Source organism: Macrobrachium rosenbergii, chromosome 27, assembly GCF_040412425.1.
Source record: "Macrobrachium rosenbergii isolate ZJJX-2024 chromosome 27, ASM4041242v1, whole genome shotgun sequence".
NCBI classification, from domain to species: Eukaryota; Metazoa; Arthropoda; class Malacostraca; order Decapoda; family Palaemonidae; genus Macrobrachium; species Macrobrachium rosenbergii.
This window is the reverse complement of record NC_089767.1, coordinates 4,738,225-4,754,008: the sequence shown is the minus strand read 5'-3', so window position 1 is coordinate 4,754,008 and position 15,784 is coordinate 4,738,225. Positions and strand designations below refer to the sequence as shown.

At 37.1% G+C, this 15,784-nt stretch overlaps 2 protein-coding genes across 7 annotated transcripts in view; both read right to left on the bottom strand.

Annotated features, from left to right (window-relative positions):
• LOC136853372 (probable G-protein coupled receptor Mth-like 2) overlaps nt 1–11,140 on the bottom strand; it is an 85,112-nt gene extending 73,972 nt beyond the window's left edge. The window contains exons 1-2 of the mRNA XM_067128789.1: nt 11,019–11,140; nt 10,623–10,691 (exon numbers count right to left, since the gene is read on the bottom strand). The gene's annotated coding sequence lies outside the window, so the exon portion shown is untranslated. The remainder of the gene's footprint in view (nt 1–10,622; nt 10,692–11,018) is intronic.
• A 675-nt stretch (nt 11,141–11,815) lies between these two features.
• Nucleotides 11,816–15,784, bottom strand: part of LOC136853371 (mediator of RNA polymerase II transcription subunit 24-like) — a 176,798-nt gene continuing 172,829 nt past the window's right edge. For all 6 annotated transcript variants that reach the window (XM_067128786.1, XM_067128788.1, XM_067128785.1 and 3 more), the window contains exons 20-22: nt 15,659–15,765; nt 14,154–14,357; nt 11,816–12,415 (exon numbers count right to left, since the gene is read on the bottom strand). In XM_067128786.1, the coding sequence (XP_066984887.1) occupies nt 12,062–12,415; nt 14,154–14,357; nt 15,659–15,765 (665 nt within the window). In that variant the 3' untranslated portion in view covers nt 11,816–12,061. The remainder of the gene's footprint in view (nt 12,416–14,153; nt 14,358–15,658; nt 15,766–15,784) is intronic.

Here is a 15,784-nt window from a genome sequence, read left to right as displayed (position 1 = left end):
AACATCGGTGCGACCAAACACCGTTCTTTTCGCAGTCGAGTGACAAACAGCTGCTTCGGTAATCGTCCAGGAAGTGAGATCACTGACAGCTATAAAGCAAGCCTCATTATTCATTGTAATTCCTCTGTCGTTTTGGGGGAAAACTCACTTGGGGAAAGACAATAAAGAGTGAATAATTCTCATTCTTTGTCGTACTCTCGGGGAAAGACAGTAAAGTGTGAATAATTCTCATTCTTTGTCGTACTCTACAAAAAAAAAATGCCACAAAACGGAATTCATTGATTTAATGATACGTTAGTCTGTGTGAATTAAACTTCTTTGGTTTATCTTACTTATTCTTGGTAAAAAAAAATGATTTTTATCAACGTACGTCATCAGTTTCATTATATATCTTTTAAAAAGATTTTCCAAGTTCAAGATCGTCTCACACAGGAAATACTTTATCTGGGATTGATCTATTTAGAGAATGCTGTCGGCCCGCTGCCATATAATTGCTCATATTTCAAAACTGCCCAAATTCACAGGGAGGGAACTTCCGGATGCCAGCCAAAGGCAGTTTTTCTAAGCAGTCCTGGAAGCCAACACCCACCCAAGAGCTAGCAATGGAAAGGTTCAAAGGGGAGGGCGATCTCTGGAACAGCTTCGTCTCCAGTGACATGACCTTGGTCTCAGCGGGAAGTGCAAGTTGCCGCCGACCGCCATTTCATTCGAATGCATTCGTGCATTCAAAAGCATTGGCCCCGAGAACTTATATGAGCTCGGTTAGTTTCAGTGACTGTTTAAAAAGTCGCTATACAAAGAATTCTCTTGAGTTCGGTTGGTTTCCATAGATGTTTAAGAAGTCTCTTGCAGATTGTTGCATCAAAAGCTAAAAAAGATAATAACAAACGACTGGCTGCGGCAAATTATAGTCATGGCTGCAACATGCCGTACCTATAGGTACAAATATTTCCATTTCTTAAGGACGGCCACCGTTAACCAACTAGATCCACCACTACGGTAGTAACTATTTCGGCGGCAAAGGCAGGCTTTCCCTAAATCTGGTAACGAATGCCATATAGGTATTAGCGAAAAGCAATCCTTTACACGAAAACCTGATTTTTCAGAGCTGACCGCAGGTACGTAAAAATATTAACTCTCAGTACAAAACGCGGTAAAAATTTTACTTTGAACCATCCACTATCACACTTGGACTTGAAAATATTTTACCATATTAGAATGAGCACGTTGAACGTTTCTGTAAAGCTTTATATAATACCAGCACCATTCCCATGAGCCGTGTTCAGTACCAGCCCAATCGGAATGAATGGTCAAACATAAACAAAACACGGTAAATATCTCGGTAACAGTAAATTTGCGATGGATCTGAGCATGTTTCGTACAAACAGTGTCAAGGAGACTTAAGATCACAGCATAAAAACTCCAGCATCAACAGTAAAATGAAGCCCAAAGTACAATACAAAGTAATGTATTAACATTGCATAGATGAAATTCGCCTCAGGACAAAACGCAAGTGTCATAATCAATGAGTACCACCTTTTACGGAGGATGTTTATATGCACACCAAAGTTCATAATATAATTTATATATATATATATATATATATATATATATATATATATATATAGAGAGAGAGAGAGAGAGAGAGAGAGAGAGAGAGAGAGAGAGAGAGAGAGAGAGAGAGAGAGAGAGAGAGCACATAAATGAGATATAAGATAAAGGTACTACCATAGCGCTTTCGAGTTTTCTCAACAAATTCGAAAAGTGCCGTGGTAAGAAAGTTACAAAGTACACGCGGTTACATAAATGAGAGAAACACTGTAACAACGACTATTGATGTCATGGAAACGAGTTAAAAGCCTTATCAAGTACAGACCAGTTTAACAAAAACATACCTAAAAATCTCTAACAACAAAGGCTTACGATTTAGAACTATCTTGACTTACGTTAAGTAACTCACTGTGATATTTTATCAAGAAGAGAATTTATGCAAAGGACCAAGCGCTAGGACCTATGAGGTCAGTCCGCGCTGAAGCGGAAATTGACAGTAAAAGGTTTGAAAGGCGTAACAGGAGGAAAACCTCTAAGCAGTCGCACTATGAATCAATTGTTAGGAGAGGTTGGATAGCAAGATGGAAGAAAGAGAATAATCTCCTATTTGCAAGGCCTCTTCTTCATTATTGTCCCATGTAGGCCTAAAGCAGAAGTTGTGACAAGTCTTGCAGGAAATTTCGAAAAAGCAATCATGACAATCTATGATATTTTTTTTTACCTTTATGCTTTTCAGAATCGTTGAAAAACGAAACACAAGCCTGATTTATTCTTACACTGAAACATTCCTTATAAGACAACTGTATTGTAAAACAAGTTCCCTGGTAGAACCTAATCAAATCATCAGATTAGCAATGACGATACTTGAGAACTAAAATAAAAATTACATTGCTTTTATACAAATAAATACAAGTGATTGAAATTGCCTAATGCCCATCACGTTACATTACGCACACCCACTACCTAGACCTAGACCGTGCGCACACCTAACGCCTCTTCAAGGTTATTCTGGCCCGAGTCAGGCGGCACTTTTCCGAGAACGTAACTTAATGATTATATCTTTCACCCTCGTTTTCCTCTAATGTCACAGGATGCTGTTTTTTTTTTTTTTTACAGCTCACTTCATCCCGTAGGAAAGTGGTGACGTCAGTGCACCTCCTGGGTAAGACTAAAGGGTATTTGAAGCATCCTATCCGCCCTTAGCGGCACCCACTTTTTAGGCTTCTTTATCTCCATTCCAGCCTCCTTTCTTTAATCTTTCTGTTCTGTCTCTCCAGCTATTATTTCTTGGCGGAATAGAATATAGAATTTAGGCCGAACGCCAAGCGCTGAGAACTATGAGGTCATTCAGCGCTGAAAGAGAAATTGATAGCAGAAAGGTTTGAAAGGTGTAACAGGAGGAAAACCTCGCGGTTGCGCTATGAATCAATTGTTGGGAGAGGGTGGATAGCAAGACGGAAGAAAGAGAATGTGAACGGAGGTACAGTAAAAGGAATGAAAGGGGTTGTAGCTAGGGGTCGAAGGGACGCTGCAAAGAATGTCAAGTAATGCCTACAGTGCACCGAGTGAGGCGCACTGACGGCACTAACCCCCTACGAGAATTATTTCTCAGTGTAACTGTCATCTTCCATGTGTAACTTTAGATCCTTGTACTTCTTTATTTCCTAGATCTATTGCTGTCCAACCACTCCAACTCCCTCTTCTCGCTGTATTAAAGTGCTGAGTGGCCGAAAGTGCCTCAGTGCTTGACTTGACAGCTTCTGCAACTTTAATTATGCAATTACTGTCCCTAGAGCCATGACGAATAAACTGATGCAACAGAGACCTCTTTGAGTAACGTGTGAATTTCACAATAAAATAAGAGTGTGAGAATATTCTACGCTGCTAAATAGATTAAAACGATACACGTTTCTACCATTCAAAGGGCAGTTACAGTCGAACCTCGTTACTGTACTTTTGACGACCGTGTGTGTATGTATATGTAAATGTATGTATATATATATATATATATATATATATATATATATATATATATATATATATATATATATATATATATATATATATATATATATATATATTAACTTTATCACTTACACAATTGTTCTTAAAAATGGATGGTATCTACAGTACTTGACAATGAGGACTGTTAGTTCTAGAAAGCTTGTAACTTTCTTGAATAAATATCTCTGCTAGATACCATCCAGTTTTAATGAGGTCCTGTTAGTAACATATATATATATATATATATATATATATATATATATATATATATATATATATATATATATGTATATATGTGTGTATGGCAAAATGTAACACGGAGCATAAATCCCGACCGATTTTGTCTTTAGCTTTCTCAGACATCTTCAACAGGACTCATGCACAAATGGGTAGATATTTGCATAATATGTGCTACAGTGGCAGTACAAATGGACACACAAACAGCAGGAAAAAATATTCACACCCAACAAGCAAAAAATGGGAAGAGTCATCAACTCATGTATAACTGAATTCAGTGTTCAATCTTATCAACTGGTTTTACCACACAGGTGGGCTCACACCTTTGCTGCTCAGCCCAGGTAAATTACCTTCCTTGAAACACCTGCTGCCTACAGGGGTTCAAGCTTAACTTACGCCCATGAGGGCATAAACTAACGGTATGGGTAATGACTGTCAGCTCCAATTCAAGAATGAACTTATGCCATACACCTGTTGCCAACTAGTGGGAGTTCATTAATTCATTTAACCCTGGGAGGGGGGCCACTGTGACCGAATGAACACTGTGGGTGCGAGTATGTTAGCTCAAGGTCATGTGGGGTTTTTGAACAACTGACAATCCTGGCGAAGAGTCATAGAATTGTTACAATACATTAAATAACTAATGCTAATCACTTACCATAAAGAAACACATTTCCAATTATCATTATTATTATTATTATTACAGTATTATTAATATCTCATTAGATGAAACCTATTCACATGGAACAAGCACATCAAAAGGGCCATTGACTTGAAATTCAAGCTCCCAAAGAATGTTGGTTTCAACCTCCCACCGCAGCAGACCCCACACTGCAGCAGTAACTGATCATGATACAGAGCCGATGATTTTTTTATCGCCCTGGGGGAGGCACAAACTCGCAACATCTGAGTGGCATACCACGACGCTAGCCACCATGCCAGCGGACCAGAGAACGCAACAGTAACAAAAAGGAAACACTTGCGAATTTCTTTACTTGCCTCCTGGGGTGAAAGGGAATAGTTAACTGACCTTACTTTGGTGACAGATTTTCATGAGTATACCAAGGTACGTTTCCTCAAGAATGAGAAAAGTGTAAACATCAAAGATGACATGGCATGTCCCTATAACACCCTATGATTTAGTGTACTGCAAATTCACCCAACAAGACTCCATCAACATTAACTTTGCATCTGTTTTGTTGATAGACAACTTCAATTAGCACATGTATTTAATGGGAATATCATGAAAAAAAAAATATTCCATAATACTGGTCTGTGGACTCTGTCAAACTCTTTCTCATAACGAACAAAAGGCATCAAGAGGAGACTTCTAAATACCACTTGCTGTTTTACATTATCTTAGCAAACATTTGACAAATATTTAACAAAGGTCATCTACCTAGCATCCAGTTCTGAAGCCGAGTTGGGCACCACAAGAGTTGGAGGACCTAGAGCTACTCGGGTGAGAACTATAGGACGTAAACCTAAAAGTGGAGATTTATGGGAGAACAAGCATAGGAAAGAAACGAGAGCCAGAATTTTCAGAGGCCCTTTGCATTGCAAGGAATTAGCTGTGACGACGATGGTGATGATGTGCGGCTCCTAACTTTTCTTAAACTAGCTTATTTATCTCTAAGATTTTATCAGTTTCTCTAGGTTACTGAGGATGAGTATACTGAATATTTTCATCATATTCATTTAGGTAAATTTTCTTTGTTCCCCTATTCTGTATACAGTACAGTAATCTCTGCATTGTTTCTTCCGTGGCCCGATGCGTTTATCTCCTAAATTCCTTTGTTAGTACTTCCACTTCAAAAAATGGAAAATCATTCATCAATACATTCAGGTCTTGGTCAGCTTCCGGCATTGTCTTCCTAATTCTTATGTTACTGGCCTCTTCCTACTTTTTACAAGTACTTTCTTCCCTTTCATTCCATCCACGGATACTTCATGAACATTCTGTGGGCAACCCTGACACCATAATCCACTCATTTCTCCAAGAATTCCCCATCTTTTCTTATTCTCCATTTAACCTCACTATCGAGACTTGAGTATCTAGCTTGTTCTACTTTGCATTCTTCATCTCCTCCCTGAGATTTTTCTCGAAGTACTTTTTGCATTTGTTGTATTCAAGGTTTCATCCAGTGTCAAGGTTTGTGTGTGGCCGAGCCCCTCCCAGTATTTCTTTTCAAGAAGATTGCTATGCATTCCCGATACTAATCCAGTCCTCACTGGGTGTCTAAATCTGCTTCTCCCCAGATAGGCTTCTAGAACTGCAAATCTGTTTTGACATTCAATCGCAAAGGCCTCTCAATGTTCATCTTTATTGTACTAAATCCAGATACTATGTCAACTTTTTTCAGCAGTTTAACAGTGTCACATTAGCAATCACTGCCAATATCTGTTCCTCTATGTTTATTCACATTCCTCAGAATTTTCTCTCAATTAATAGTTACGTGAACTATTTGGTTTCTTGGACATTTGGAGATGTCCAAGTGTATTTATAAATGTCCTTGTGATGGAAGAAGAGTACATTACCTCTAATTTTAAGATTATCTGAAGCACAAAAACCATTCTTATTTTTAGTTATTCTCAGACCTTTCTTGCCCATAACATCCTCCGTGCTTTCATTATTTTTATCAACTTGTGCATTCATATCACCAACAACCATTCTCATATCTCTTTCAGGTATATAATTTATAACATTCTGTAGTTTTGAATAAAAATCATCTTTTATCTCTACTGGGATTTCATTTGTTGGTGCATAACACACTACTACTGTACTCATGTAAGGCAGTTTCGATTTAAATCTTGATCATAATTCTCCACTTGGTCGGTGCTGTTTCTGCATTTGGTGTTAAAATCATACCTACTCCTTCTCTACCAATTCTATCTGCTCTTTCTGAATAAATTCACACGTTACTACGACCCAGTTGCCTTTCCCACTCCTTGGAACTGTGATTCACAAACAGCTAAGCTGTGTAGTTCATACCTCTAGAACTGATTTTCTACTACAGGTATTTGGATCCTTCCAATCTGCTTCAAGGTTCTCATATTCCAATTTCCAATTTTCAGTTCATCCTTCATTTTTATAACTAAAAGATTCTGATCAACCCCATAAGCCCAAGACCGAGTGCCATTTCTACAATATGTCCATGAACTCGTGGCAGAATCCATGGAGAATTTATTGACTAAATAAACTACAGGATAGTCAGTATCTGTACTGTGCAGTTCCTACCTGACAAGGCCCATGACCCCAATGATTTTTAAACGGTGCTCATCCTGAGCCCAGCCACAATTTTTGATTGTGGATCAAGACTATATAAAGAACTGTTAACCTACAAAGTAGTAGGTGCTGTAACCTGAGCTCATGGCCACAATCCAGGTACTACCAGCTGAGCCAGTGAGGCAACTCCCTGAAAGTATTTACAAAGTATGGACCTTTCCTAGTTATTCCAACATGACGTAGCCAAGTTGCCCCATGCACCTTTTTGTTAGTAAATGGATGGTGACTTCATAGTTAGCCTCTGTGATAGTAAGGCCTACTTCTATGCTGTGTACAATACTTCACCTTGAAGATATCCTAGTAAGTTGTTGAATTTTATCACCTCTGGTCTTGTACTGTAACCTTGTACACCCATCTCCACATCTCTAACATCCAGGGTGTTTCTTTTTACATGTCCCAAACAGCAGAAGATGCCAAGCACTCCCTCAAGCTCATCTTATCTCTCCACTAGATAGCTCCAGCAAGGAAGCAATTGTCACTTTAATCCTAGGAAAGGAGGAGGACATACAAGTGCTCTGAATGAGTCCACTTTTCGTTTATGTAGACTCAATAGCATTTGCATCAGTTTCAAATGGAACCCAACTATCATTTATTTCAAAATTACATCCAATGTACACCTCCTGAACTGTCACTGACAGAGTCATTTTCCATCATTTCTTTCTGACAAGTTGCTTTCCGTACGTACCATTATAGCTTTGTTTCCTGTACGTCGACACCTGGGTTAGATGAGGATAACAACAATATTTAAACCTGCATCCTGTCTTTAGACCTAGAGTTCTTCTGGAATCCAGGCTGGTCTTAATAGCTTTAACATTCTAAGGTAATTTCTCCCTCACAAGTCTTTTTCACATTCAGATTATGTTCGAAAGTCTAAGATGAAGACTTACTCTGCATATCTAAGTTTTCAGTTAACTAATCAGAAAAATAAATTTCACTCTTAATCTTACAACAGACCTAGTAGAAAAGCTACAGTCTTTAGCTAAACCCTTTAAGTCAGCATACAGGATATACAGATACTCTCTTACTTTTTTCTTCCTTTTCTTGAAGTTCACTAAACTTCTGTGGCGTAAAGATTTCAATATATAATGACTTTTCAAAAGGATAGGGAGTTCATCAGTTCTGAGGAGCACAAACTATATACAGTGCTATACTGTATGCTCTGTGCCAGTGGACACTAACAGGCTATAATGCTTTTGTTCCATCGAGCAGTGCCATTACAGAATTAGCAAAATGTTCTTTCAGAGTAATAAGTCATACTTCACGAGGAAATTTTTGAAGCAACAAATGGGTCAACCTTACCTTGTTGTGAAGAATGCATTTTGAGACTTTGAAAAGGCCACATGCACGCTCATTAATCTAATTAAATTTTATGAATCTAAGACTCAAGTAGTTGAGTAATTCTTTACTCTTGCAACACAAACTTTCAATGGAAAATTTGGATCCCTTTTATAATGTCACCAGCCGTAATAACTGCTAGGTACAAATGTTGTACAGTATATAAAAACAATCGTGTTCCATTGTTTTATATATGTCCCTGAGGTAGCCAAAAATTCTAAGTGAAACAAACACTGATTATGTCAGCTATGAAAAACAATGGAATACTTTTAAATTAGATTACCTATATGATTTAATATCTTTAACATCCACACCGGTATTTTAATGAATATTCAGATAAAACGAATACCATACTATAGTTTGTCTTTGTCATACCAGTTCACCTGTCTGAGGCTAACGAAGTCTTCAATTTCCTGTTGCCTTGCAACAACAAAAAAAAAAAAAGCAAATGTGCAAGCATGGTGATTTGTCCTGCATCTCCTGAACATCTGTATCTGTTTCACTGACAGCACTTTGCCATCCAAGGAATGAATCCCCTTTGACAAACAGCTATGTGACCTGAAGTCTACTGGCTGTGGCAGAAAGAGGAGTCAGTAACTGACTCTGATGACATCTGCTTCCATCTCTTGTCATGATCTCAAGTATTTCAGGAGACAAGCCCTCACACTGGAAGTATTCTCACTGGGGAGTTATCACCCTCATTTCCCCATAACACCCTTAGGGGACTTTGCTGTTTGCAGTCCTCCTTTCCAGTTATGAGCAGGGGAATAAGACTTCCTTGAAAGGGTCTCTGGCATCTTTTGCTACCAGGGAATGGAAGAAAAGATTGTCCAGTGTCTGGCCCACCTGCTGGGTATGGCCGATTGTCCTTCCAATGATGATATGCTTCCAAAATCAAAGACACCCACAATCTTCACTGTTGATGTTACCTTCTCTGACAGCTCGTGTATGATCCTCTTCCAAAACAGTACCATACAGGAGCTGTTGGAAATGGGAAGAGGACATCTATTGCCCTACTGAAGGTGTGGCAATGGGATCCCGATTTGAGGTCTCGTTTCTCCTTAATGAGAGTGGACAACGAAGAGATCCTGGAGATCTTAAGAATGTTTGAGAATATTCTGTTCTGTGTTTCACTGTGAATGAAGAGTTAGTGCTGCCCTCCCCTTCCTGGACATCTGTCTGCTGCAGGACCTAACAGGTTATACAACCACAGTCTGTAAAAAACCTAAAAACTTGGACTTCTAAATTCATGGCCCCAGCAAATGCACAGAAATCTGTGGGTCTTTGGTGGACACCTTCATCATTGTGCCAACACCAAGGAGATTGAAATATTAGCACAAATGCTTAACAATATCATCTCAAATGAAGAGACTGCAAATGACTGGCCTAATGAAAGAACTTTCATCAATGGTAATGTCTCTCCCATCATAAAAGGAGAGATAGTCAACTTTATACTGTATTCCTTAGAAGAGTAGGAAGACCAGCCAGCTCTTTGTCAAGAACACCCCAACCCCCCAAAAGACAAATCAGTGTCATCTATTTGAGTCTAAATGCCTGGTGGTAGTATGCAATATTCAAATACCAGACCCACTACTTTCTGAAGAGAGCTATTTTCAACCACTACTAGCAAATAAAAAACAAAGACCTGAATGAGAATAAGTATAAAAGTTAGACCATAACCAGTTTGCTGAAATGTGCACCCTCTTAAAGCCCTAACCATCCTGGGAAAAACCAACATCAACACTACAAAAAAAACAAATTTCCCTCTATTACTATCAGAAGAATTGTAACTCTCAGTACAAGAGCTTCAAAGTGCGAGTCAAAAGGTAATAAAAAACTAAAGCCACTAAAAGAGAAAATATTTCTATGACCCTAAGAAGCCTAATCTATCAGATACACGAGAATGAAAAGAATCTTATGAGATGCATGGGGAAATTTATACAAGTTGACCAACACAAAAACAATACTGGCCCTGGAGAATGTCTCCTCCCAATAATAATAATAATAATAATAATAATTTATAGCAGTTCCTTCCAACTACAGAATAACTGATTAAAGCACAGTACAGTGCATGGCATTAATAAACTAGGAAAGTGCCCCTAGGACTATTCTACAATTTAGTATTATTCTTAGCATCTAGACTGACAAGAATTTCCAAGTTTAATATTAACCCATCAAAAAAAACCACTGACTGATTATCAATACTTACCACAGACATGCCAATTCACCTTCAGTAATCCATACAAGCACTACACAAAAATTCATAGTTCATTAAGCACTGTGGAAAGAGTAAAAGCATGTCTCAATGCTTGTGCATTCAATAATACAAAGAGTGGATACATCATCACCAATTTAGTCCAGTTAAATTACTCAATAGAATATGGTTCACAGTGAATGAAAAATGTTGCTAGCATAAAACATGTGGCATTCACATCCCTAGCTTCACATTTTCCTCCTCCTGCTGGCCCTAAACTAGAGCCACTTAAAGAGCAAAACTTTCCAAGTAAAACTATGACAAAATAGAAATGTCTTCATTGTTTTCTATGACAAATCATTACTGTAATTCCAAATAAACTGAAAAACAGTTCTCACTAAAAAGCCTTACCTGATTCGAAAGGTCAAGTTCACTGCAGGTCTCCAAGCACCAAGCAAAGAAATTCATACTTCAGGGAACCTGGTAGCATCCATAACTTTGACATTGGTGCAGCAGCTTCAAAGTTGTACACTATTCATAATATTTGCAACTTACTCTCCACAGGCCTCCTTCTCTTCACTTTAGGGTAAGTGAATTTTGTACTGGTAATAAAATCCAGGCTTAACTCTTCAAACAGCAAAATTATTAACCTTCCAGGTCATCAGGTCTTTTCTTTTATGCCAAATGTTCCATACAGGCACAGGTTTTATAAAAATGCATTATCTTTCTTACAAATAGCTATGACAATTTAGTCTTGTTTTGCTGCCTTTTAATTGCAATTTTTTATTAGTTAACTTCTGTTCTGTCCAGCCTTGACAGAAGATGATTTGAAGAAAAATATCTGCTAGAGATACTGTAGTATGTGTCTTGACAAAACTTACTCCTCAATGAATAGTTATACAACTGATTAATTTACTATTACAGAGCATCTTTCAAACAGATGATCCTCATGTTTTTTTCTCTCCTTCATGAAGTTCCATTATCACTGGTAATCTGTAGCTCTCCATTTACAGTACATCATTTTCTTTTCTGGCTTAAAATCTCATTGCACTGTAAGTACAGCAGTAGTGTATAGTAAATGTAGAAATTTTAAAGTGCTACTTATTTCAGTTTTTTTTTTAGCAATAAATTTCTTCCAAGTTTTTCTCCATCTTCCTTTTTGACACACACCAAAGATTAACACAATGGGTGTAAATTGAAATCTTAGCTTATATCATCAAAACTATCTTTATTAAAAAATAATCAACACTGTTACATCTATATAACAACTTCTTAACACAGTAACTTGGTACAAAGCCCCTTGTGTTCCTCAAAAAAGTCTATGCATAGTCTCCAGCCATCAGTTTTCAGGTCCACATATTTGCATAAATACTAACTCAAGAGCAGGTCTATATTGCTTGACAATTCCTTCTTAGTAACTCTTATAACTGTTACAATCATCTTATTCAGGTACTTTAAGAAGCAACGTCTAAAGAAGAGACAGCGGAGAGAGCCAAATTGCGCTGTACACACAATAATTTTGCTGCTGCTCGCCTTGCCCCTGCTGCTTGTGCTGGAGTCTGGGCGTCTATTAGGTCGCCTGCAAACTCCTTTGTGCCATCAAAGGTGTTCAAAGCTTTTGGAGAAGTTATTGCTAGAAGCTGAGCGTATGTAAATGAATCTGGTTCTGACAGCAGTGGCACCAAGTTGGGGAGAAGTGCTGGAGGAGTGAGAGTAAGAAGTGTATGGCTATAAGGAGCGCCAATTAATTCGTGCAAAATATTCACCACCAGCTGAGAGACTGGGCTCACTACACCAGCTCGGCTAACCTGAAAAGAAAAAACGCAAAATCTTTGACAAAAATTCCTCTAACAGGCACTGAGCAAGTAAATACATGACAGATAGTAACAGTTCTATTCCTGAGCAGAAAGATAATCATGCTCCTTACTGATAACCATAGCAAATGATGTAAAATTACAGTCGACCCCCATATTCGCAGACTCATGGACATATATACACATTATTCGCAGAAAATCTGCCTATTTGCGGTATTTTTCATAGAGAAATATTCACATATTACTGTATTTTCATATCATTTTCATGACTAATGCACTTTTTGTGATAAAACTATTAAAATATTCAGGTATAAGCATTTTTAGGGGGCTTTTGTTTTTGAATTATCAAAATAGGCAGTTATAAGCATTTTTTGAGGGGTTTAAGTACAGGCAGGCCAGATTTTCGCGGGGTTCCGTTCTGGGGTAGTGATAATAACGCAAAATCCCACTAACCGAAAATCGGGGGTTGACTGAGATTTTAGTTTAAATTAAATTTTAGGGTGTTGAAAGTTGTTATTTAATGTATTTGCATAACCAAAATTAACTTTAGTAAGCGTAAAAAAGTTCAGTGCCGAAAATTGCCGATTTTAGTTTAACCAGACCACTAAAGCAATTAACAGCTTAACCTAGGGCTGGCCCGAAGCCTGATTAGATTTTAGCTTTTACGTAGGGGTAGTGGCACACCAGAACCAGTTGGTTACCTAGCAATGGGAAATTAAACAGGTATTGAATGAATTTAATCTTTGTAACTGCAGAAATGAATTTAGTAAGAGGAAAATAAATTCTCTAATTCTTCATTACCAGGGGTTGACTGAGAATTAAAAACAATTTTAGGGTGTTGAAAGTTATATTTAATCTTTGTAACTGCAAAATTAACTTTAGTAAGAGGAAAAGTACTCTCCCATTTCAAAAACTACAGATTACTCAACCTTTCCACCTTTATGTTTCATCAGAACAATTTAACCCAAAATCAAGAAAATCTTCAAAAATCAATGAAAAAATTAATTAAAAAGATTGATTAAAAGGAATATCAATACTATAAATAAAATTGCTTTTAATGCAATTTAAGTGTAAAATTATGATTTCATTTCCCATGTTTCATTGTTTTATTGCCTACAACTAAATGTCTATTTTTATCCAAGTGTCAGTAAAAACATTTGCATCAAGCACCATATAAAAATGAAAGCAAAAGCTTAACTAAACTCATTTCACAATCTCTCATAATAAAAAATTATCAAATACAATATTTTTTACAAATTTCCTTCTTACATCTCTTCCACTGAAAAACAACAAATGAGTTTTAAGCGGGACTCTTGGAATAAGAGTATTTTAGAGGCGTTGGGATGCACATTATCTGAGAGGAGAATGCTCTTGGGTCTACTGCAAGGAAAACATTTATTTGAACTATAAACATCTAACAAATCTGAGAGCTGAATATATTTTTGATGTTAAAAACTAATAACATTTCCTGTAAAGGCATAAAAAAACGTTGTTCATAAGTTTTTCACACAAGCCAATTACAGTAATAATATACATGTCTATGTGCACAGATGTACACCAGTGTGTGTGAGACTACAAGATGATGTATGGACTTGTACAGTACTATATTACTATATCTCTGATGACTAAAACTTAATATCCAAAAACAGAAAGCACTTCCTTTTAAAAGCAACAAAGCATTTTTTTTTTATAATGTTCTGCATTACGTTTGGTATTAAATTCTAGGACTTACTTGAGTCATCAGCTTCAAGAGAGACTCAACAGCAACTAAGAGGGAAGTCCCGTCTCTACTTAGGCCTGGAGTACCGCGTGGTATTGCGAGTTCTCCTGAATGTAGCTGAAGATTTGCCTCCATTTCCTCCAGTTCGCGATCATGATAAGTACGCTTTCTTGAATTAATTGTTCCCCCAATCATGGTGCTACTAGTGGTCCCTGGCTGTTAAGAGAATAAAAACGATTTGACTTAAGTATGTGGCCACCTTGTTTTTATCAGTAAACTACAACAGCTGAACATTTTTTAAATTCCACCATGCACCACAAAGTTGGCTTTAAGATCAATGTCACACAGGACACTAAATATGCATATATTGCACCTGTACCTGTATGGTACAATACTTAAGTCTGAACAACTATTGCTCTAGATCATACAATTCAAAGTAAATGGCACAACAAGGCAATAAGTAGATCATGGCTGGTATTTGTTGACAGAAATCAACTGATGGATGCTACACTTGGAACCAATTTTAGTACTAGTATTATTAATACTGCTTTTTCATGTGTCTACATCTATTCTTTACATGACTTAAAAAATAAACTGAATTTTTATATGGAAGCTAATAGTGTAGGTAATTACATTTTCTAGGTGAGACTAGCAAGAAAGCTAAAGGACAGAAAAGTGCGAATATTTATGGTAAGTCAGAATCACCTTTTGAACAAATTCAAGTTATTAAATAACAAAATTACAAAGTTCAAAGTTTTGGAGAAGGAAAAAACAGTATTACCTAACTGATTACTCTCGTGATACATGACATTAATAAAGAGAAAATCTATGATTTCTTACGTAATTCTGATCACTGGTCTCACACTGACCGCAGCCTTACCAACACTCAGATGACACTCTCAATAAATCTGTATTCACAGTCAAGTTCAGTAAAAACCCCTTTTGGGTCTATCCCTTCTTTTATCAGGTTTGCATATATTTTGGACAGCTTATCAATGACTTTTTTTCCAAGTGTATCTAGCAAAACTTTATATCCTTAATATTTGTGGGATTTTTCCAGTTTTTATCTTTCCATGAGTCTTCTCAACCTCTTCAAACGTTAAATATCCCTCTATCATGTCAACATGTAAATGAGTCACGGTACTGAGGGCCATTTTCTTTGGAAAACTCATTACTGTACTGAATTTTGGAGCTGTCATTGTTCTGTTTAAATACAAGATCTAAATCAGAGGGGACATAATACTGCCCTATTTGTATAATACATCTGAAAGTGGAGCAATACTACACTCAGATTTGAATAAATTATCAACACCAACAACAAAAACTGTAATGTATGTATGGTATACAATGTAAACAACAGATTAAATATTGAGTAATATATGAAAGTTTATATGCATAAATGCATATACTATTCTTTCACACAAAAGTTTATCCATTATCACTCAACCAAAATGATTTAACACTGTAGGCCAGATAAGATATAATACTGAAAAATAACCAAAATTAGACTACCATACCTCAGATTTTACTACAGATGGCTGCTGAACAGCTAACCACGCTGATATAATCATCATGACTGTTAAGCGAGAAAGAGCATATGTCCTTGGCCCACATAATAGATCACCTGAAAATTTCAAAGGTTT